The sequence below is a fragment of the Musca domestica genome, unplaced genomic scaffold (assembly GCF_030504385.1).
Source record: "Musca domestica strain aabys unplaced genomic scaffold, Musca_domestica.polishedcontigs.V.1.1 16, whole genome shotgun sequence".
NCBI lineage: Eukaryota > Metazoa > Arthropoda > Insecta > Diptera > Muscidae > Musca > Musca domestica.
In genome coordinates this window covers 13534169-13560030 of record NW_026712219.1, presented here as the reverse complement: position 1 = coordinate 13560030, position 25862 = coordinate 13534169, and the positions used below count along the sequence as shown (strand labels likewise).

Genomic DNA, 25862 nt, shown 5'->3' with positions numbered 1-25862 from the left:
CCTGTCTGTCCGTCCGTCTGTTGTAATCACGCTAGTGTCAAAATGACTAAAGATAGGAAAGTAAAATTTTGCATCGATCTGCCTTTTGTCTGCAGGCAGGATAAGTTCGAAGATGGGCTTATCGGTCCACGATATCGTATAGCCCCCATATAACTGTACCCCCGATATTCGGTATTTTTACCAGATTTAACAAAATTTTTCAATCGAATTGTTCTTCGTGATTACTTTACCCCCTGAAAAAGAATTGTCTATATAGGTCCACAATGTCTTATATCCACCATATAACTGTAAATCTCGATATTCGTTATTTTGAGGATTTTAGCTACATTTTTATTGGGATTGACTGGGAGTTCTCTGTGAGTACTTTACCCCTGAAAGAGAATTGTCTATACAGGTCCACGATATCGAATAGCCCCCATACAATGGTGGCCCTGATATTGGGTATTTTGATGATTTAAGACACATTTTCAATGTAATTGGCTAAAAATCCACTTAAGGAGTTCCTTCTGAGTACTTACCGCCTGAAAGAAAATTCTCTATATAGGTCCATGATATCGTATATCCCCCATATAACTGTACCTCCCTTTCTATGACATTGTAGGAAATACACATACATTTCTCTTTGAGTACTTTAACCCCTGAAAGTGAAGTTTATACATAGGTCCACGTTATCGTATAGCCCCCATAAAACGATACCTCCCTTTATTCGGTATTATGATGAAGTTAGCTACATTATTCATCGGAATTGTTTCGAATTTCGTATCTGAAGTACGGAATCGTTACTACAGCCTCATGGTATAATTATTACAGGTAACAGCAAGTCCCAGCTGATTTGACTCTATAGTAATACTAGTGTCAAACTCGATATGAGGTTTTGTGATTTAATTCCATTTCTTGATATACAATATGTATACCCTTTTTATACCCTACACCACAAGGTGGTCAGGGTATTATGTCTTTGTGCATTTGTTTGTAACAGGCAGAAGGAAACGAGATAGACCCATAGTTCCTTTTGATGATCTGCATAGAATCACATTCTGAGCCGATTTATGCATGTCCGTCCGTCCGTCTGTCCATGTATTTTTGTAAACAAAGTACAGGTCGCATTTATTGCCGGATCCAAATGAAATTTTGCAAAGATCTTTTGTTTGGCCCAAGGACGAACCCTATTGAAATTGGAGATAATCGGTCAAAATTTAGATATAGCTCCCATATATATCTTCGTCCGATTTGCCTTTTATTGTGCACCAAACGTGTAATATCAGCCCGAATTGTATGGAATTTTGCATATACACCCAAATTAGGCCTGAACATATGTATGCCAAATTTGATCGAAATCGGTTCAGATATAGCTCCCATATATAACTTCGTCCGATTTACCTTTTATTGTGCACCAAACGTCTAATATTTGTCCAAATGGGATGGAATTTGGCACTTACGACCGAATTGAGTCTAGAAGCTAGTATGCCAAATTTCAGATATAGCTATAGCTCCCATATATATTGTTCATCCGATTTGTTATATTTGTTACCCACAACCGTAATATGCACTCCTTAACAACGATATTCAGGGAAATATATCAAATATAGCTCAGAAATATCTTTGCCAAATTTTATCGAAATGGGTTCAGATTTGGATTTACCTTCGAATATATATTTATCCGATTTCAAATTAATTGTGCACCAAATGACCAATACAAGTCCGAATGGAGAAAATACAAATGCTTCTGCATATTTAGTCCTTTAAACTTTAAATTATAATCATAGGGTGTATGATTGAATTCTCCCTTAAAAACTTTTAATTGTTATGTGGAGCTCTACTTAATTAGCAAAGTGGTGTAGGGTGTCATAAAGTCGGCCCCGCTCGACTTTAAGACTTTCTTTACTGGTTTGATATAAAATTTCACTGCAGGGCAATGTGAACATATTTTTTGCCTAATAATAGAAATCGCCGTTGTACTTAATAAAACGCCAAAGGCGATAGTTCGGAAACTGTTTTGCGGTTAAGTAACAGCGACATCACGTTAAATAATATATTCGTATGTTACATGTTTTCTAAAATTGCAAAATGTAGAATACAATGGTGTTTGGTTTCAACTTGAAAGCGATGTTGCCTTTTCCACGATTTTCTAGCGATTACTTGAAGTCTTGAGAGATAAGGACTAACAGCTAACAACTATACATTCAGAGGAACTATTCTTCTGCATTTTCAATTTAATAATCCAAGTTCATAAAAAGTATATTTTTAAAATTAAAATAATTTATTGAAAATTAATTACTTTGTTTACATTTTTGGACACATAACTCTGACACTTGTATTAGATACAAATATAAATTTGTATGTGGTTCTTGTTACGATTGTTGTACAACAACACTTGCTGTTACCTGTATTATTCTATCATGCTACAGCCTATGGCAAAAAAATACTTATCTAACACTATGTCTTCGTAAAGCCCCCATATAATTTGCCCCCCCCCCATTGAGCGGTATTTTTGGAAATTTTTCCAAGTTCTTTCCGATTGGTGGAGGGTATAAAAATATTCAGCCCGGCCGAACTTAGCTGTTTTTTTTACTTGTTTTTTGTTTTTAACGCTTTATGCTACACAAAATGAACCGAAAGGTCTCCAAATGGAATATTTGCCAATCAGGACAACAGTGCGTCATTATACCAAACACAACCTTGCCTCTGAATATGTAATAGTATAAAACATTCAATAGCAAATATGAACTTAACAAAGCTAATATTAAATATATGCATAAGTAAATAAACATATAAAATGTCAATATTTAATACATATTTTAATTTTAACAATGTTATATCAACAGTTTCATGAAAAAGTGTTTACAGACAATACCCAACATACCAAATTGACTTGAGAATAATATTTTAATAAGCTTACAAACATAAGTCTAAAGCTTGAGAAAATCTTGAGAATGTATTGAGAAATGTTTGTTTAACAATTATAGAATAATCGAAAAGGAACCCTTATTCATAAGCTTATTCTTGTAATTGCAGAATAAGCTTACGAAAGTAATATTTTATAAAGCTTATTTTTTCAATGGTAAAAAATATTTATTTATTCATTTTTTAATTATTTTACACATTTCATTCATTGATTGCCATCCCAGCTGTCACTGCATCCTGTTGCCTTGATACCTAGATGCTTTCTTTCCCCTTATTTGAGCTTCTGTATCTCCTCCACTTATTCTTCACTTCTGTTGAATTCCTGCAACTTTTTGACGCCTCCATTCTGAAATGAGATTGAAATAATTTATACTACAGATTCCCAGATTTATTATTCATCATTACCTTAGAGTTTCGTCCGGAAATGGGTCCTAAATTCGCGTGATTTTGATTTTAACCAAAGAAAATAATTTTTTGTTGACAATTTTCACAAAAAAAATCAAAACAAATTTGTCAACAAAGGACAGATTTGAGAAAAGTTTGTGCAAAAAAGTGTTTCTCAAGCATTGTTGAAAAATTCTTATGATAAACTATTTTCATAATATTATTCTCAAGCTGTATTGTATTTTTGGTATGTTGGGTATATTTTCTTTAAATTTCATAGCTTTATATCAGGGCAAGGCAGAGAGCCTCAAAAATTTTTTGTGATTGTATGTGTTTTGAAATAACAAAATATTGCAAATGTGTTTTTGCCTCTCTTTACAGAGTGAGAAATAATTAGTTATCTTTAAATTTTCAATTTAAAATTTTTTTGTTTTCAAAACGACTTTGTTAGTAATCGGAGATATATTTGTAGAATTATTTCAATTATGATTCATTTTAAAATTAAAAAATAAATAAGTAGACATTTTCAGAAATTGTATATAATTTTGATGTTATTTTTATTAAATAATTTCGGACATAACATGCTAACTATCTATGTTGACCCTTTAAAAAGTAATACAGATTTCCACAGGCTGGCATACGCAAATAGTCATATCCTGCGTTGTGTTCTAAAAGATTATTTCTACGAATTACAAACAGAATGATAAACATCGCATCTTTCTATTTTTCCTAAGATTGACCAAGACTGTACATGTCATTTCATAGAAATCGGGGGATATGAAAATGTCTACTAATTTAGAAGGACAATTAATTTGTCGGTCAATAGTATGTTGGGAATTTATTTTTTTTTAAAGTTGTGTTGGTGAATACACAGATATCCCAATGGATACCCAACATACCAAATTGACTTGAGAATAATATTTTAATAAGCTTTCAAACATAAGCCTTAAGCTTGAGAAAATCTTGAGAATGTATTGAGAAATGCTTGTTTAACAATTATAGAATAATCGAAAGGGAACCCTTATTCATAAGCTTATTCTTGTAATTGCAGAATAAGCTTACGAAAGTAATATTATATCAAGCTTATTTTTTCAATGGTATAAAATATTTATTTTTTAATTTTTTTAATTATTTTACACATTTCATTCATTGATCGCCATCCTAGCTGTCGCTGCCTCCTGTTGCATTGATACCTAGATGCTTTCTTTCCCCTTATTTGAGCTTCCGCATCTCCTCCACTAATTCTTCACTTCTCTTGAATTCTTGCAACTTTTTGACGCCTCTATTCTGGAATGAGATTGAAATAATATTCACTACAGATTCCTAGATTTATTATTCATCATTACTTTAGAATTTCGTCCAGAAATGGGTCTTAAATTCGCGTGATTTTGATTTTAACCAAAGAAAATATTTTTTTGTCGACAATTTTCACAAAAAAAAAAAAAAAAATTAAAACAAATTTGTCAACAAAGGACAGATTTGAGAAAAGTTTGTGCAAAAAAGTTTTTCTCTAGCATTGTTGAAGAATTCTTACGATAAACTATTTTCATAATATTATTCTCAAGCTGTATTGTATTTTTGGTATGTTGGGTACTCTTTGCCTAGCCTTGCTTTATATGGTTAAATACTCTAAAGAAAAATATTAGTCAAGTCAAAGAAATTTAAAAATTTCTATAGTAACCCCCTCATATTTTTTAAAAATCTTCCAAAACTTTACTGACAAACTGTATACAATTGCAAATATTAACATTTAAGGAACAACAAAACAACTCAATGACCAAAAAAAATCAAAACAAAAACAAAACTTACCCTGGGTCGTGTATCCACAACATACATATAATCGGTATTTGGATTTGTTTTACGTATTGCTTCAAGCATTTGTTCATCCTCCAAGCAGCGGGCACTAAAACCCGACAATGGCTGGCTGCAACGGCAAATGGAAGCCTAGGGAGAAAAGAAAGAGGAGAAACAGAAGAATAAATACAATAAAAGCAAATTTCCATAACGTGTCATAAAGAGTAGATGGATGGATGATATGTCGCCTATATCTGTTTGTGTGTGTGTGCTTGTCTTGTATCAATAAAATAGAGCAGAGAGTAAGTATATCCTTTGCTGGATATGTAAAGAATATGCTTCAACAGGGTTTTTCTTTCTTCCATCCATTTCCTTTTCTTGTGCACAGTGCAGAGCGGCGATGCAAGGGAAGAACATCATGGCACTTAAGGTCAAACGAAATCATCATCCTTTATAATATTCCGTGTAAGAAAGAAATAAAATAAAGAAAGCTTTTAGCATATCAAAGAGAACCTGCCTTCTGCCTGCCTGTCATTCATGATGATTATGCTAAAGGAAGTCGAAATGTTTGTTGTTAGTTTTGTTGCCTTTCACTCTCTCTATCTCTCTTCTTTCAGATGCTAATTAGGTCATTTGATGTAGCAATCTTTTTAAATTGCCGCTCTAATGATATGATTAATCTACTTTTATGAGATAACTGCACGGATAATGTGGCAATCGGGGAAGCTACTAATAGCTTCTGTTGTATGTGTGGGATATAATGCTGAACAAAAATGATAATAATAAGAAATGCAAAGGGAATTGCAAAACAGGGAATACATAATTAAGGAAAACAAAAATAATTAAAATTAATAACATGGTCGGGTAGGAGGGTTGCTGTTTAACGAAAGAAAGGGATTGTCATATAATCCTGACCATTTAAGTCATTTAGAAATCAAATCAAATGGTTTAAAGTTTCGATTTAATTTCGACACCCTTGGTAACAAATAGTTTCTAATATTCCTGAATGAAATTAATATCACACAAAAACCAACCTTTTTTTGACAAACTAGAATGAGTAGAATAAAGGAAAGTAAGGAAGATAATACCCTTTCGACGATGCAACGTTTTTTGAATGTATCTTGTCAGAAAGACTAATCTATGAATAAGATTTATGGATCTATATATATGTATACCCTACAACACACTGTGGTCGGGGTATTATGTCTTTGTGCATTTGTTTGTAATATGGAGAAGGAAGCGAGTAAGACCCATAGTTCCTTTTGATGATCTGCATAAAATCACTTTCTGAGTCGATTTTGGCATGACCGTTCGTCCGTCTGGCCATGTATTTTTGTAAATAAAGTACAGGTCGCTTTTTTGCCCGATCAAGATGAAATTTTGGAAAAAACATTTGTTTGGTTCAAGGACGAACCCTATTGAAATTGGAGATAAACGGTCAAAATTTAGGTATAGCTCCCATACAGGGTGAGATTAAAAAACTGCAACCAATTTCAGACTGCTGTCATTTCTAAGCCACTCGTCCGACAGCTATTAAAATTATTCCAGTGACATATTTGGCTGGAAAACCACAAGTGGCTATCGTTAGGGAACTCCAGCATTTAAATGTGAATAAATCGCTTGTGTCTAGTACCATCGCTCGTTACCGTGATACTAGTAACGTAGCCCGAAGTCAAGGAAGTGGACAGAAGAAAACAGCAACATCAGCAGATATGGTTCGAAACATAAAGAAGCGATTTGATCGAAACCCGCGTCGTAGTGACCGAAAAATGGCTCGTGAGCTGAACATATCGCAATATTTCATTCAGCAAACATTGAAACATCAGCTCGGGGTAAAGCCATTGAAATTCCAAAAAGTGCAAGAACTTACACCGCAACGGAAAGAAAATAGACTTAAAAGAGCTAAAGAGTTGCTTCGCTTGGCCGAAAGTAGAGAACTGCCGAATTTGGTTTTCTCCGATGAGAAAACGTTCGTTGTCCAGCAGTTTGTAAACAAAATGATCCGCTCGTGTTTACTTGCCAAAGAGGTCAGCGAAAATTGTGCACCTTCGGTTGGCCACCAGAACTCAAGAGCCGGCCATGGTGATGGTGTGGACCGCCATAACAGCCGATGGTCGCTCTCCGCTCGTATTAATCGACCGTGGCATCAGAATAAATGCCGAATATTATCGCAAAAATAGGGTGTATTAAAGCCTTGGGTACGTAAACATTTTGGTCGCAGACCTTGGACATTCCAACAGTACTCAGTACCATTGCACTCAGCACGCGCCACCCAAGAATGGTTACAAAATGAGGTTCCTTCCTTCATTTCCTGCGCACAATGGCCACTAAAATCTCGGGATACCAATCCGCTGGCCTATTGTGTCTGGAGTATTTTGGAATGCTAGGTTGGCACTAAAAAATACCAAAGTGTCGATCACCTCAAGCAAGCGCTTCGCCGGGAATGGGCCAAAATATCGCAGAGCAACACTCGGGCAGCGTGTGACGTTTTTATTGGCCGTTTGAAGGCCATAATTCGTGCCAAAGGTGACCAATTCGAACAAATCTAAACTTATTCTAAAATGTGATGCTATTTCTGACATTTTTTGCTTTCATTCAATTAAATTAAAAAAAATGTAACTTTGTTGCAGCTTTTTTATCTCACCCTGTATTTATGCAAAGCAGTGTAGGGTATCATAAAGTCGACCCAGTCCGACTTTAGCCTTCCTTTACTGGTTTTATTTTTTATATCTTCTATTACAAGACCAATTTGATTCCGTCGAAAAGACCCATTTGCATTCATTGACAATTTACAGAAAGCGAGTAATGTGGCCATCAGGAAAACTACTAATAGCTTCGGTTGTATATATGGGATATTATGCGGAGCAAAGACGATAACAAGGAATGCAAAGGGAATTTCAAAATAGAGAAAACATAACTAAAGAAGAAAAAAATAATTAAATTTAATAATATAGTGGGGTGGAAGTGATGTTGCTTTACTATGCTAAAGAATAGGTGGAGCAATATAATCCTGAAAATGTACGGCAATGGGAAACTAATCGGAAGACCAATGAATTTAGTTCCAACACCCTTCCTAACTCAAAATGCTTTAGTCTGTTCAATAAAAGGCAAGGCAACTGCTTGTCCAATTAAGACGAGGAAGACAATGAATACTATTCAGACAACGAAGTTTCAGAAAGACAATTATATAAACAAGATTTGTGGCTTTTCTGAGGGAAGATCGTTTTTTTTTTGTCTTCAAATCTTACCATAAACTCTATTTGTCTTTTATGAGAAGACAAATTTATCCTTTATGAGAATTTCTTCTATGAAAGCATATAGTATTACTTTTGAGACTTTTCCGAGCAAACCTACAGGGCTTCTACAAAAAGTCCTATAGATCGGCACTGTAAGCAATACAGCCTTCTCAACATTTATCTTAACTTACCTTATTGGAATGTAAATATGTGAGCGCCGGCAAACGACCCTTGGAACGAAAACGTGAACTGCCAATCAACATGGCCGTATTAGCCTCAGACGGTACATAGATTTGACGTGGATAGGTGTCACATAACTCATAGTTGGTATTCAAATTACACATGGTCCAAATGTCATTGGGCACACGCATTCGTTTGAACTCGGCTTCCAATTTGAAAAAATCCCAGCCGGCATTTTTGGGAAAATCATCTTTGGCGGGTTGGTAATTGAAACAATACAATTTGTTGATGGATACTGGAAGGAGAGAAAATGTTGAAAACACAAATTAAAACCTCTTCAAAAATATTATTAGATAGATAATAACCCACCAGGTTGATAGAGCTTTAGCAGAGATGTATAGACATCATGACACTCGGAATCTTTGGGCACCACAAATGTCACCGACAAAAAGGTCTTGCAGCGTATCAACAGCGGTGATCCGGTGGTGGTTAGGGGTAATTTTTCAATATTCGCAATGTGCATGTGCAGAATCTGAAAAATGGACAGAGAGAGATTATTTTGAGATTGGTTATATACAGAAATATATTATTTTGTTTAATTCTAATGGAAGAATGAAGTGGTCTTCTATGAGAAGACCAAGTCGTCTTTTAAGAAAATCCCAAATCGTTTTCAAAGAAAAAATTAAGTCGTCTTCTAAGAAAAGGCTAAGTCGTCTTCTAAGAAAAGGATAAGTTGTCATCTAAAAAAAGAACAAGTGGGTCAATATTGTCCATCTCGTATGGGATCTAAATAAATATGATATAGTATTGTGACGTGCCGGGTTTATTATCGACTTCTTCTTTCATTTTATATGAGATATGTGATAATTTTTGGAAAATGTTAAAATGTGCGTGAGTTCATACTTCATCTGGTACAGATAAAAATATCGGTATGGGCAAAATTACAAAAAAAATCGAAGATATATATCCAATTTTATGCGAAATCATTAATTCCATATACAGGGTTGTCCATATTCGACGGACCCATCTGGCAACGCCATAACTTTTGACAGAGATGTCACATCGCTTAATGACATACCGCGTTTGAAGCGTCAGTCCAAGCAGATTTTTACCATGAACCAATACACGCGCCCTGAAATAGTTGAAATTTACATTCAACAGAAGAAGTCAATTGTGGAAAAAAAAAAATGTGAGAAGTGCGCCTTCTAAGAACACCATTAAGCGTTTATACGAAAAATTTTCGACTGGTAAGGCTCTTTCTAATCCGAAGAGGCCATATAAAAGTCGACCAAGGCGATCGACCGAGAATATCGCTGCCGTACGAGTCAGTGTTGAGAGCTCCCCAAGAACATCCCAAAAACGCCGTTCTCAGCAGTTGGGCATGGCTCGGTCCACTTTACAACGGATTATTCGCATTGATTTGCATTTGTTCCCGTACAAAATTCAATTGACGCAAAGAATGTTGCCTGCGGGCAAGCCTCGTCGATTGGAATGGGCCCAAAGGTCCGTCGAATATGGGCAACCCTGTATATCACAGGCTTCTGAATGAAAGAAATATGAAATTTGAAAATAATCGCTGACTTTTTTCGCAAAATATGACAGATAAAAGTATTGGAAATTGTGACCCTTTGTGTGTGAGGTACCAGAGTGAGTTTGTAAATATATATCATCTTCACAACATATCTTGCGTTAGCAAAAATGTTTGTGTGTGTGAAATTTGAAGAAAGTTGGATGCTTATTTCGTTTTCTTTGAAGGTTGTGTTTTCCAAAACCTTGAACCATATGTGGGTAGGTATAAGAAGAAATGATCCTATCTCTACCATCTTTATAACTGATCTTGTGTTGATAGAAATATTGAGATGTACCAAGTCTGAATGGAATCGGATGTTAATGAGCTTCATGGATATTCAATATTTTGACACTTTGTGGGGGAAGTATTAGAAGGAGTGGACCCATACATCTTCACAGCAGATCTTGTGTTAGTAGAAATAATGGGATGTGTAACATATGAAGGAATCGGTTGCTTATTTCGGATTTTATGATCATTTTGGGGGAGGTACCAGAAGGAGTGGACCGATCTATACCATCGTTATAAAATACTTTTAGATGAGAGAAATATTGAGATGTGCCAAGTCTGAATAGGATCGGATGTTAATTTCGCGTTTTATGAGCTTCATGGATATTCAAAATTTTGATCCTTTGTGGGGGAGTTACCAGAAGGAGTGGACTGATATATTCCATCTGCACACAAGATCTTGGATTAACAAAAATATTATGATTTGTGTAATTTGAAGCCGATCGGACTGTTGCATTACATTTTATAAGAGTTATAATTATTTAAAATTTTGACCCCTTGTGGGCTAGGTGCTTGATGGAGTGGACCGATATTATCTATTTTCGCACCTGACTTAACACTGATGCAAATTTTAGGATTTGCAAAGCTGGAGCAGAATCGGATTATCGTTTCGTTTTCTGTGCAGTAAATTTTTTTTGGAAAATTTCGATGTTTTGTGGAGGAGGTATCAGAATATTGCCCATCTCCGAACTCGATCTAAGTTTGATAATAATATTACTATGTACCAAGTTTGGGCCGAATCGGATACTTCCTTTGAGAGTTATCGTGCGCACAAGCCAGACAGAATGTTCTGAAACGGATTTGGTCCAAAGAGGCCTAAGAGAGAATACTACGACCCAGTTTTAAGAGTGTTTTTAGCCATATTTTGAAAAAATGGTCCAAAAAATAAATAAAAAATAATCCTAGTATTTTTACAGTAATATTGCTTTATCCTTTACAATTTAATGCACAAATTCCAAGGAATATTAATCCAAAACTTTCCAAAGATATGGAAGAAGGGGAATCTTGCCCTACTCTATTTAGGTTTCTTTGTGATGTAAAATTTAAAAACACACGCATACACATGTCTCCTATTTTTAGCTCTATTCAATAGTGCACAGAATTTTTAATTTTGAGAAATTTTAATTTTGTCGCTTTGTATTATTAATGGTATACCTTTCTTTTTATTATGAAAAAAAAAAAAACTCGATTATTTACCTTAAAAATTTTTTTATACCAAAAAAACTCTTAACCTAATGCCAAAAGATTTATATACTCAGTGGCGTATACTTTATTTTAAAATTTGTATTTTCATACGGCATTGATCATACGCTGCGCTGTTCCTTGTTTATCTTTGCAAAAATTGAATATTCCTCTTAATACAAAAATCGTCAATATCAATACATTATCGATTTAGGTTTTTTATGGAAAATCGAAAAGAAAAAAATTTCCATCACAAACGTACACACAATAATTCCTTTCCAATAAACTGTCTGTCCCACTTTAGCTGCAATGTTTATTTAGGGGAGAGAGAGCAACAAAAATCCAATATTCCAAAAAAAAAAAAAAACATTCGCTACAACAAACGTTGCAAATCACCCGAAAATTTGAAATGATGATTGTTTATTTATCAGCCATGAACTATTTATTTAACTGTTTATTGGGGAATAGGAAGGAAAAAGGGGGTAGGGGGTTGGGCAAAAGCGGAGAAGAAAAACTGTTGTCAAGCATTTTCGTTAAATTGCCGTTCAAACGATTGCTACAAAAAAAGAAAAACGTCATTTCAAATGATATGCCATGAATTTATTGCCGAAATGTTGGATATCTTCCAAACAAGTAGGGTCAATGAATAAAATTTTATCCATGTCCATGTATGTGTGTAGAGAGTGTTTGAAAAGGGAGAGAGAGAGAGGAAAGGAAATAGGATTGTCAATCTGTCGGTCTTCGCCCCATCACATTTTAAATCAATAAATCATAACTTTCACAAAAGAAATTTTAATTGAATTTCTAAAGATTTAAATCATTATCAACACTCAAACACTCGTACATACTTGAGTAGCAAATCGAAATTAATGTCAGATTCTAAGTAGAAGAGATTAGGATTTGTAAATATTTATTTGTAAACAAAAAGCTGATTCGAAAACGTGTTGTGAGATAGACAGTGCGATAAGCCATATTAGTATATATGTACACTGACGAATTAAAAAAAAAAACATATTTTAAGGATAATAGATATTTTTCAATATTTGGTTTAGACCAAGAGGTCTGAAAATACACACTAAATCACGCGGAGCTATTTAGAATATCTGAAGTGTTTTATTGCTTACTCAGAGACCAACTACAATACATTTTCAAAAGAAACAGCGAAGTTTCCATCAAATTTATAATTTCAATTCAAAATTCAGAACAGTACGGGAGAGTTCTGGACCAAACTACCCAAGAGTCCAGATCGATAAGGCGAATTTATTGGAATTCAAATAAATCAGAAACTAATCAATATTTGCTTCCACTTTATCACCTTTATAGACAGCTTAACACTGGGGTGCTACGTAAATCAATGAATATCACTGTTTTAAAGATCTGGTGTCTGGGTAGCGACTACATCAACTGTCCATAAGGAATAACAAATTTAAAGATTAAATCAACTCCCTGAATAACAACATGTCATCTTCTACGATGAAGGAGATTTTCATTTTTTTCCTATGGTCAAAGAAACTAGGATTTTCCAACATTTTTTTTCAAGGGATGAAACGATAGAGAATTTAAATTTTTTTTTTTTGAATACTAAAGTGAATGTGAATTTTTTATATGACGAAAAAATGGGCGATACTGTCGTCTCAACTGCAGAGAAGGCACGGTCTAAAAACAGAAGGGGACTGTCAAAAAAAAAAAAAAAAAAAAAAAAAAAAAAAACCGTTGCGTTGGAGCTTTGATAAGGGATGTGCATCGGATAAACCAGGATAACTCGTTCCCCAGTGGTAAGACGCTATGGAAAGAAGGTATTTGGATGAAAGGCTTTCCGTCAGCACTCCTACTGTTTCTGAGAGAGTCGACAACAAGGTGGCTAAATAAAGGAAGGGTTATAAATCTTCTGTAGACTGTAGACTTCTGTGGACATATTTCGACTGGGATATTTCAAATATAACGGCGATGGAGAAGCTCTTTATCAAAATGAAGCTAGTGACTACCAAGCTTAAAGTAGACTGTTCAACTATAGAAAAAAATTTGATGGAGACTGTTCAACTATAGAAAAAAAGTTGATGGAGCTATTTTTTGGAGAACCAACCGACAGATGGCGAAGCTGACTTATGGCACTTCTAATCTAAGTGTGTAGATATGAGAAAGCTACAACTTAGTGTCGGTTTCGACACCAAAGCTAATGTAGATTAACTGGTCACTATAGCAGAGTAGCTGTACATTAAAGGCTACTGTTGTAGAGTCCCTGGACTCGGTGCAGAGTAGCTGGCCATTGATGTAGAGTCGGAGGCCACTGCTGTTGAGTTTCTTGCCTCAGATACCACTGCTGTGGATTACCTGGGTCACAGATCATAGCTGTAGAGTAGCTGGTCTCGGAGGCTATTGCTGTAGAGTAGCTGACCTCAGAGAGCACTCCTGTAGAGTAGCTGGCCCCAGATGCTACTGCTCTAGATTAGCTGCCCTCTGAGGCCATTACTGTAGATTTGCTGACCTTGGGACCATTTCTGTAGAGTATCTGACCTCGGAGGCCATTGCTGAAGAGTAGCTGGCATCAGAGCCCACTCCTGTAGAGTAGCTAGCTTCGGTGGCCAATGCTGTAGAGTAGTTGTCTTCAAAGACCACTGCTGTAGAGTAGCTGACCCCAGAGGCCACTGCTGTAGAGTAGCTGGCCTCAGAAGTCACTAATGCAGATTAGCTGACCCCAGATGCCACTACTTTAGAGTATCTGGCCTCAGAGACCACTGTTGTAGAGTAGCTGGCCTCAGAGGCCACTCCTGTAGAGTAGCTGGTCTTAGAGTCTACTGCTATAAAGGCCACAGCTGTGGAGTACCTAGCCTCGGAGGTCAATGCTGTAGAGTAGTTGGCCCTGGAGGCCACTGCTGTAGGTTATCTGGCCCCAGAGGTCAATGCTGTAGAGTAGTAGGCCCTGGAGGCCACTGATGTAGGTTATCTGGCCTCAGAGGCCAATCTGTAGAGTATCCAGCCTGAGAGGTCAATCCTGTAGAGTAGCTGGCCCCAGGGGCAGCAAATTGATCATTGATGTTCTAAAAGATATTTTTTCAAAGGACAAACGATTTCACTTTTTTTGTAAGACCGGACTACTCTATGTGAGGACGAAAATGAAAGAGCTGATGTGCCACTACGAAATGTTGATGCAACTTCCTTCTCTGAGGTGGAACCAACAAGTGCCCTTTAATTATCTGATTGTTTTTAATAGCTCCTACAATATGATACCAACCCCAGACCTATTAGCATTCCGCGAGGTTGGTTAAGTTTATCCCTTTAACATAAATTAATCCATTATTATGAAATGATATACTCGATCCCAATTTTCCTATGATTTCCACTACTTATTACGATTATTTTTCATTTGTCCCACGGTTTCCAGACTTCGCCTCAATATAAAACTTCAAAATTTGAGTATTTTTTCAAAATTTCTTTCATCATGGATTTTTCTCCGAGTGTAACATTGCGTGTGTTTAATTGTTTTCTTGTTTTTTTGCTGTCGTTAAAATTTAATTTGTTGATTTGTAATTTGTTTTACAAAAACCCACATAGGCGGCTGAATTCACTCAGGCGTAATTGTACTTATTATGCTAACATAACAACATACACACATACATACACATGTATACACACATGCATGTGTGTATGCACATGACCATAGCAAAAGCATAGACTGCACATGAAAATGCAATTTATGTTTCGTTCAGCCGACGTTTAATGTTTCTCCTTGTGGGATTGCTGTTGTTGTTTCACACACACCGACACTCGCACATACACACAGTGTAATTAGTAAGATAGTAAGCGGCATTATAAACAAAACATCAACACACCAAGCAGCTCAACCGACAGTCAGCAGCTACCAGACAAAACAGGGACGTTGAATGGCTACACCCACATTACACCCACTCACTGCCGCCTAAGTGTTTAGCCCGAGTAGTATCATCTATCCCTCGTTGAAACGCTTTGAAGAAAGGGATTTAAACATTTGTGAGTTTGTGTATGTATATGTGTGTAAATTGTTGGTATTTATAAGAGAGCGCGTTTGTTTGTTTGTCTAACTTAAACACCCTGTAGTGCTAATTGTTGCAGAAATTGTTAAGAAACCCCTTTTGCTTCACCGCGGACAGACGCCTGCATTAGCTGAGTTTGGTGTGTGGTAAAATGATAACGCCATCATTTTCAATTAAAGCCAAGAAACAAACTTATATTTGTCATCATAATTATGGTATACATTTCATTTTGAAATGGTTTCTCCAGGGATGGGAGATCTGCGTTATTACTTGAAAAGTGAAATAAATATTCCGTCTTCAAAACTAAGAGATTTTCTTAGGTAGGGATAGAAAACTTCTAAAATATCTTCTATAGACAGACGACCTATGTGAGCCACATTAAGAACCTTCAAGAGATGGTCTTAGTTGGCCTTAAAGGACACTGCTGTAAAGTATCTGGTATCCAATTTCGCTGCTAACTTCAGATGGTGTCGAGTAGATGGCCTCAGTGGCCTCTACTGTCGAGAAGACGACCTTGGTGGCCTCAACTGTCGAGTAGATGATCTCCGGAATCACTATTGTCGAGCAGATGTCTTCTGAGGTCACTATTTCAGAGGATGTCGAGTATATGGACTCAGTGGCCACTACTGAAGAGTTGATGGTCCCAGTGTTCACTACTGTCGAGTAGATGACCACAGAGATAGCTACTGTGTAGTAGATGGTCTCAGAGACCACTACTATAAAGTAGATGTCCTCAGTGTCCACTGTTGTCAAGTAGATGGTCTCAGAGACCACTACTGGAAAGTAGATGGGCTCAGTGACCACTACTGTCGAGTAGTTTAGATGGTCTCAGTCGCCGCTACTGTCGAGTAGATGGCTTCAGTGACCACTACTGTAGAGTAGATGGCCTCAGTAGCCCCTTGTGTGGTGTAGATGGCCTCAGTAGCCACTACTGTAGATTAGATGGCCTCAGTGGCCACTACTGTGGTGTAGATGACCTAAGTGTTTACTACTGTCGAGTGGATGTCCTCAGAGGCCACTACTGTCGAGTGGAAGTCCTCAGAAGCCACTGCTGTCGAGTTGATGACCTCAGTGATCACTATTGTAGAGTAGATAGCTTCAGTGACTACTACTGTAGAGTAGATGGCCTCAGTGACCACTACTGTTGGGTAGATGGCATCAGTGACCACTATTATCGAGTGGGTGGCCTCAGGGGTCACTACTGTCGAGAAGATGGCCTCAGTGACTACTACTATCGAGTTGACGGCTTCAGTGACCAAAACTGTAGAGGGCTTCAGTGGCCACTACTGTAGAGTAGATAGCTTCAGTGACTACTACTGTAGAGTTGATGGCCTCAGTGTCCACTACTGTAGAGTAGATAGCCTCAGTAGCCACTACTGTTGAGTAGATGGCCTCAGTGGCCACTACTGTGGTGCATATGGCCTCAGTAGCCACTACTGTAGGTTAGATGGCCTCAGTGGCCACTACTGTGGTGTAGATGGCCTCAGTCTTTACTACTGTCGAGTAGATGGCCTCAGTGACCACTCAGAGGATATCCTCAGAGGCCACTACTGTCGAATGGATGTCCTCAGGCCGCAACTGTCGAGTTGATGGCCTCGGTGGTCACTACTGTAGAGTAGATAGCTTCAGTGACTACTGCTGTAGATTAGAATGCCTCAGTGGCCACTACTGCAGAGTAGATGCCTAAGTAGCCACTACTGTAGGGTAGTTGGCCTCAGTGACCATTACTGTAGGGTAGATGGCTTCAGTGACCACTATTGTCGAGTGGGTGGACTCAGGGGCCACTACTGTCGAGAAGATGGCCTCAGTGACTACTATTGTCGAGTTGACGGCTTCCGAGACCAAAACTGTAGATGGCCTCAGTGGCCATTACTGTAGAGTAAATAGCTTCAGTGACTACTACTGTAGAGTTGATGGCCTCAGTGACCACTGCTGTAGAGTAGATGGCCTCAGTAGCCACTACTGTTGGGTGAATGGCCTCAGTGGCCACTACTGTGGTGTAGATGGCCTCAGTCTTTACTACTGTCGAGTAGATGGCCTCAGTGACAACTACTGTCGAGTGGATGTACAGAGGATCCACTATTGTCGAGTTGATGGTCCAGTGACCACAACTGTAGAGTAGATGGCTACAGTGACTACTACTGTCAAGTAGCTGCTCCAAGACCAGTGGCCACTAGAATATCTTCAAGAGGTCCTTTGTAAATAGCAGATTTTCAAGAGGTTCTCTATAGACAGAAAACCTTCAAGAGGTTTTCTGTGGATAGAAGCTCTCAGAAAGTTTTATATAGATAGAAAACCTACCATGTGTCTTCCGTGCTTAGAAAACCTTCTAGAGGACTTATATGGGCAAAATACCCTTCAAGAGGTCTTCTATGGGTAAAAGAGCCTCAACAGGTTTTTTGTTGGTAGAAGGCACTCAAGAATCGAACAGATGACCTTCAAGAGCTCTCCTAAGCCTTCATGTGCCCTTTAATAAAATTTACCTTTAAAAGGTCTTCTATAGACTGTAGCCTCTTCTAAGATTGAAGCCCCTTCTAAAGAAAATCTTGACATGAAATATCTAAACACTTTCAGCCCACATTTGGCACCTTCATGACCCTCCCAAAACCACAAGCATCCCTCACATTTCCTGTCATTAGAAGTAACCCTGAAATCGCTTTAATTATTACCTCCCAAAAGAAACATTGCAGGTTCCAATTATAAACACCCTCATAATTGTTCAAAAATAATAATTTCGAAAAACTTTTCGCACACAGCGTGAGCATGGTTTTTCACATGAGCAGCCAATTAGGATTTTTAAGGTCATTCCATTGTAATGTGTCCATATGAGTGTGTTGGTGTGTGAGTGTTTCCTCTTTTTCGTTAGTTGCTCCTGCTGCATTTAATTACAGTTATGTTTGTGGTGGTGGTAGTGCTGATGGAGATTGTTCTATTTGTATAATGAGCCTGTGTATGCGGTTGATTCCTGGTAGCAAAGGTTTCGGGTGGCGGTAACTTTTGGGAAATGTATCAAGTCCATTTGGCGGAAAAATGTGCCTAAATAAAAAAATCACTCCCTTGCAAATATCAATTCTATAATTGGAATGTAATTACACCCTTGGGAGTAGAGAATTACTCTGGATGCTATAACCACATAAGTAACTGTGAAGTTAACCATATTTTTCTCATCTTTCCGTTCATTTTCATTTCCTGACTTAGGTCAGTTTTCCAACTCAACCTAACCAAATGTCAAATGTTAAGAATACAAAAATGCCCTTGTGCCGGTATTCTCTTCTTTCCTCTGCTCTGCCCCAACTGATGACTGTGCATGGCGGTGCAAACACAGAATTTTTCACAATTTTAAATAATTCCAGTTTTTTTATACCCTCCACCATGGGTAGGAGGGTATATTAACTTTGTCATTCCGTTTGTAACACCTCTAAATATTCGTCGTAGACCCCATAAAGTATATATATTCATAATCAGCATAAAATTCTAAGACGATTTAGCGATGTCCGTCTGTCTGTCCGTCTGTCTGTCTGTCTGTCCGTCTGTCTGTCTGTTGAAATCACGATAGAGCCCACATTATTTGACGTAGACCTTTGAAATTTGGCACAAGTGTGTGTATTGTCCCTAGGATGGTTGGTATTGAAAATGAGATATATCGGTCCACGTTCTGGTATAGTCCCCATATAACGGTACCTCCCGATATTCGGTATTTTGATGATTTATGACACATTTTTTCACGGATTTATCTGAAAATTGGTATTTGTAGGTCACAACGGGTCCCTGAGCGTGTGGCAAAACATTGCATGTATAGGTCCACGTTCTGGTATAGTCCCCATATAACGGTACCTCCCGATATTCGGTATTTTGATGATTTATGCCACATTTTTTCACGGATTTGTCTGAAAATTGGTATTTGTAGGTCACAACGGGTCCCTGAGCGTGTGGCAAAACATTGCATGTATAGGTCCACGTTCTGGTATAGTCCCCATATAACGGTACCTCCCGATATTCGGTATTTTGATGATTTATGCCACATTTTTTCACTGATTTGTGTAAAAGTTGGTATTTGTGGGTCATAATGGGCCCTAGTTCCTGTGGCGAAACATTGTAATTATAGGTGCACGTGTTGGTGTAGCCCCTATATAACGGTACCTCCCGATATTCGGCATTTTAATGTTTTTTGCCACATTTCTTCTAATGTTCTTTTACCCTAGGGTGGAGGGTATTAAAAGTTTGGCCCGGCCGAACTTAATGTTTTTTTACTTGTTCCTTTTTCATCTGACAAGCAACGAAAAAAGGAGGAGCATTCCTTTCATTTCTGAACACATCAGCAAATTCGTTAATGATACTGCCGTTTTGTGTGCTCACAATTCATTGGAATTGAATGAAATTACGATTTATGGTGTTTAAATAAATAAAATTATATAATTTAACTATTTGTTGAAGAATTTTAATGTTTTTAAACCTTTTTATGAAAATGGATTACAAATTCTATTGAGATTTAATATTTAAATATGGAAGTAGGATAGTTGAAATTGTTTGAAAAGAAAAAAAAATGTCACAAAAAAATTAAACTAAAATTATCTATAAAAGTCCTGTGTAGGTTCGATTTTGTAATGTTGACACTGACAGCTACCGCCGAGAAAAAAGGTCTCAGTAGCCACTACTGTCGAGTAAAAGGCCTCAGTGGCCATTACTGTCGAGCAGATTGCCTAAGTGGTAACTTCTTTCGAGTAGATGACCTCAGTAGGCACTACTGTCGAGTAGCAGGACATTAATATAGAGTATATGGCCCCAAAGGTCACCGCTGAAGGTCTTCTGTGGATAGACGCGAGACATTAGATAAGGTTGTGTTTTTGGAATTTTGTGCTAATAAGAGTGGTATCAAGTTAAAAAGTATCAGTATCAGGCCGATAGATGTATACTCTCAGACAATGCTCGATTATTTAAATATATTTTGACTTCTGTTATGGTTATTTAAATTGTTGACCCTTTATGGGGTAGGTTCCGAAGGAATAGCACAATATTGCCCATTTTCGGACCTATATAAATATGATATAAATATTGCGATGTGCTAGGTTTGGACTGTAAGTGATAATTTTTAGAAAATGTTAAAATTTGCGTGAGGTTACAGATATAGTCGAAATATTCGGAAGTATTCCATTTCCATACTTTATCCAATACAGATAAAAATATTGATATGGGCAAAATTACAAGAAAATCGAACATTTCTATCTAATTTTATGCAAAATCATAAATTCCAAAATCGTCTCAGGTTTCTGGTTGAGAGAAATATTTAGATATAGCAAGTTGTAAAGAATCGCTCAATTGTTTCGCAAGTTATGACAGATAAAGCATTGGAAATTATCACCCTTTGTGGGTGAGATACCAGAAGGGGTTCGCAGATATATATCATCTTAACAAAAGATCATGTGTTAGCAAAAATGTTTGTGGGTGTGGAATTTGATCAGGGTTGGATGCTTATTTCGCTTTCTCTGAGCGTTCTGTCTCTCAAAATCTTAAAACCTATGTGGGGGAGCTACTAGAAGAAATCTTTCCAATCTTTATAACAGATCTTGTGTTGATGGAAATATTGAGATGTACCAAGTCTGAACGGAATAGGATGTTAATTTCGCGTTTTATGAGCTTCATGGAGATTCAATATGTTGTGGGGAGGTACCAGAAGGAGTGAACCGATATATCTTAACAGAAGATCTTGTGTTAGTCGAAATAATAGGATGTGTGAAATTTGAAGAGAACTGGATGCTTATTTCGGATTTTATAATCCTTTGGGTTATTCAAAACTTTGACTCTTTTTAGAGGAGGTACCAGAAGGATTGGTTTGATATCTACCATCTTTACAGAGTGAGATAAAAAAACTGCAACAAAGTCAAAAGCCATAATTTTTGCATTTTTTAAATTTTATTTAATGAAAGCAAAAAATGTCGGAAATAGCATTAAATTTTAGAATAAGTTTAGATTTGTTCGAATTGGTCACCTTTGCCACGAATTATGATCTTCGATGAAACCGTCACACCCTACCCGAATGTTGCTCTGCGGTATTTTTTCCCATTCCCGGCGAAGCGCTTGCTTGAGGTGATCGACACTTTGGTATTTTTAAGTGCCAATCTTGTTTTCCAACATACTCCAGACACAATAGTCCAACGGATTGGTATCTGGAGATTTTGGAGGCCATTGTGCGCTGGAAATGAAGCGAGGGTGGCGCGTGCTGAGTGCGATGGTGCTGAGTCCTGTTGGAATGTCCAAGGTCTGCGGCCAAAATGTTTGCGTGCCCCAGGCTTTAATATACCCTACAGAATACTTTCGTGGTAATATTCGGCACTTATTCTGATGCCACGTTCGATTAATGCGAGCGGAGAGCGACCATCGGCTGTTATGGCGGCCCACACCACCACCATGGCCGGCGCTTGAGTTCTGGTGGCCAACCGAAGGTGCACATTTTCAGCTGACCTCTTTGGCAAATAAACACGATCATTTTGTTTGTTTACAAACTGTTGGACAACGAATGTTTTCTCATCGGAGAAACCCAAATTCGACAGTTTACCACTTTCGGCCAAGCGAAGCAACTCTTTAGCTCTTTTGAGTCTATTTTCTTTCTGTTGCGGTGTAAACTATTGCACTTTTTGGAATTTCAATGACTACCCCGAGCTCATTTCTTAATATTTGCAGAATGGAATATTGCGATATGTTGAGCTGACGAGCCATTTTTCGGTTTCGATCAAGTCGCTTCATTACTTTTCGAACCATTTCTGCTGATGTTGCTAGTTTCTTCCGTTCACTTCCTTGACGTCTGGCTACGCTACCAGTATCACGGTAACGAGCGATGGTACGAGACACAAAAGATTTATTAACATTTAAATGCTGGAGTGCTCTAACGATAGCCACTTTTGGTTTTCCAGCCAAATATAAAGAAATCACTCTGTCACGCTTGAATTCCATCACGAATAACTTTTTTTCTGGAAAATTCTTACAAAAATGCTTTTGTACGCTTGTAAACAATACAATGAGCTGTCACTGGAATAATTTTAACAGCTGTCGGACGAGTGGCTTAGAAATGACAGCAGTCTGAAGTTGGTTGCAGTTTTTTGCATCTCACCCTGTAGTACCGTTTTGTACATATAAGTACGAATTTTCAAAAGTTCCTATACTGCAACAGTAATTTTAATTCCAAATTTCGGGATTACAAAATTTTCGGTTCACACAATCCAAATTATACCAAATTTAATACACATAAGTACGATTTTTCAGACTTCCCACAAACACCAATCCTACACTTCAATTATTCAAAACATAATAACATGCATAAGAGCACATTCTCATCACATCCTGCATCATACACTCAAATAGAAATTGTGTTTCTAATATCAGGATTCCAGCCCCATCGGTTCAGTCAAATTCTAGTTGTTCCCAATTTCGTACTATTTAGTGTACATAAGTACGAATTTTGGAAGCTTCATACATACCACAATCCTACACTCCCTCAATAAGCCCAATTCTAAAGTTCATCCCTATCATTAGCAAAATTGGGGCCCAATTTGATAAAACCAAGTTAAAAATTTAATTGAAATATAGGGTAAGTGTACCAGTACTCGGCACTTTTAGGATTTTCTATTTTTCAATCTTTCAACATTCTGAGTGAAATCTTTCAATTGCAGAAAAATAAGGTTGTTCAGATTCCAAATTTTGTTTAGTTTTCGAAATAACAAACAAACAATTGAATTTGTTTTTATTAAATTGGCAAAATTTGCAATTTTACTAAAATAGTAGTTTTTCCCAATAGTCGGCACCATTTTCCAATGCTCGGCATGTTTATTTGCCAGTAGTCGGCATATGGTATTTCAGTAAAAAAATATTATTTTGTATATTTTGTTATTTCAACAATGCTATATTACTAATTCACAGTTCAATCCAGAATTTGAAATTAATTTCGTTTTTAAATAGTGTTTTATTTAATTATATTTCTAAACTAAATATAGGTAGAAAATCAAGAATAGTATGATTACTTTCACTAACATATGGATTTTCAATTAAAATAAAAATGAAATTAAATAAAAAAAGAAAAAAAAAAAAGTACCTTTCTTATATTTGGAATTTGTGAATTGATCTTCTTCCTTTAGATAGGCAATTTTTGTTTTTTAAAATGCCACCGCTCTCTAAAACGTCAAATAGATGATTTAAAAAACCTACTTAATTTAGAAAAGTTGGTCAAAAAGCAGAAATAAAAGCAACTGTCCACTCAAAACTATTTTTTTATTTGAGTAGTTTTTGGATTATTTTTTAATACTTTTCGCACGTTTTGGTGAAATTGGTCAAAAATGATATTTTTCTAGTAATCGGCACCCCCTGCCGACTACTGGCAAATTTCTTTTTTTCTTTTCCTAATGTCGGCATTAAATAATATAACAGAAAAATGCTTGATTTGTATGTTTTTGAGTTATAAAATGATCCTTAGACAGTTATTTTCTGTTATAAAATATTTCTGATTCCAAAAGTATTAATTTTAATTTACTTAAATCGATAATTAAGTTGACTCCACCACTATTTTTTTTCTTTACAAACAAGCACTATCGCACGCGTTGGGAGACACTCACTGACGAAAACCTTTATTCTTTCGTAATAAATGATTGGAGTTCATTGTTTTTTTACAAAAAGAGAGCATAGAACACTGTTAACGTTTTTTTTGCAATTATTTCATTAGTTGGTCAATTCTATTCTTAGTTATTTGAGTTTAAATTTCAAAACTGCCGACTACTGGGACATGCCAAACTTAGGCGCACTTGCCCTATGTATAGGCTTCTAAAATTAAGAGCCTAATCATTTGCTAATTTTTTATGAATGCACTACCAGCAATTCACAAAAATTAGTTTGCTGGGAAATTTGACTCCATTCAATATTTCACAATATAATAAGATTACATACCCACTCATGTTAAGCCGATTATACGTAAATACCTATATATAAATACATATGTATGTATTCAAACACAGGTATGTAAATTGATTTAAATGAATGTTATCAATTACAGTGAGTGGTTTGCTTTTAACAAAATCCAATGAAGCGAATGAAGGAGGAGGCCTTCTTCTCTCGTTTATTTTTTAATTACACATATTTTAATAAATATCCAACCGAATGGCAAATTTTGTAAATTACATTTTCAACTAGACACTGCGAACAACAACCAAAAAATAAAACTTTCCAATGAAAAGCAAGTTTGTCAATTTGGTATTCATTGCCATTAAAAAAGGATGACAGGATGACTTTATGAGATGTTCCCTCCCCGGTTGATAAGGCGAAAAAAGGAAGGCGGAGACGAACGAAGAAGACAATTTGGAAACTTTTTCAAGGTGAAACTCATTAAAAACTTTGATATGACAGGTAAAATTGTCAAAGTGTCATGTGTGTGTTCTTGTGTGGGCGGGGAATTCCTAAAAGTGAAATGTTGATTATGATTTGGCCTCCGGCCCAAGTAAGGAACGGCAAGTTAAGGCCAAACACGTACTTATTTCATGAGTCTGTGTGTGTGTGTGTGAGTGCGTCTATAAATTTCGGAAATCATTTCACCTTTTTATGGTTAGATGATTTTAAGCAGCCTCTAGATATCCATTACATAAATTACAATTTGGTAATCTTAATCGATTAGTTATGCATTTCCAATTTGGTTCAATATATCACCGACGATAATGAAGGAACTTGAGATGCTGGAGAGAAAAATTTTAAGGTTGTGTATAGGGAAAAATTTTAGCAGAAGAAATAAAAGATATTCAAATAACTATATTTATTCCAAATCAAAGTTAAAGCGTTTTTCCAACTACGCTTTTGATATTTTGGATAAGTTTAATTTAAGATTGGAATTTCATGAAAATGCTCATATGATAGAGGCAATTAATAGTCAGAGAAACTTTGGGTTGTCAAACACACAATATCTCTCTCCTTTGGGGTTTTCAAATGAGGATCAGGCAGGCATTACCTGCTTTTATGAAAAGGCTCTCGCCGGGACTCATCGTGGGTAGCTATTGCGTACCTTTTTATTATTTTTTTTTTTTTTTATTATTATTGTTGTTATTTTATTGTTTTTTTTTTTTTTTTTTTTTTTTTTTTTTTTGTTCTTTTTCATATGTTTTTATTTTTAGATGTAAGTTTTAGTTTTAAGTTTTAAACCCTAGATTTAAGATTTTCTCTTTTATGTAAAAGTCCCGGGAGCAAGGGCGTCCATTAACACACCAGATGTTCACATTTTATTGCCTTTTTATTAAATGAAGCATGATGCTGTATAACTTTTCTTGACATTAGGATAATACATTATAGTCT

At 36.5% G+C, this 25862-nt stretch overlaps 1 protein-coding gene across 2 annotated transcripts in view; it reads right to left on the bottom strand.

Annotated features, from left to right (window-relative positions):
* LOC101898537 (myotubularin-related protein 6) overlaps positions 1–25862 on the bottom strand; it is a 67726-nt gene that overhangs the window by 7003 nt on the left and 34861 nt on the right. For both annotated transcript variants that reach the window (XM_005181456.4, XM_005181455.4), the window contains exons 3-5: positions 8868–9030; positions 8510–8793; positions 5098–5232 (exon numbers count right to left, since the gene is read on the bottom strand). In XM_005181456.4, coding sequence (XP_005181513.1) covers positions 5098–5232; positions 8510–8793; positions 8868–9030 — 582 coding nt within the window. The remainder of the gene's footprint in view (positions 1–5097; positions 5233–8509; positions 8794–8867; positions 9031–25862) is intronic.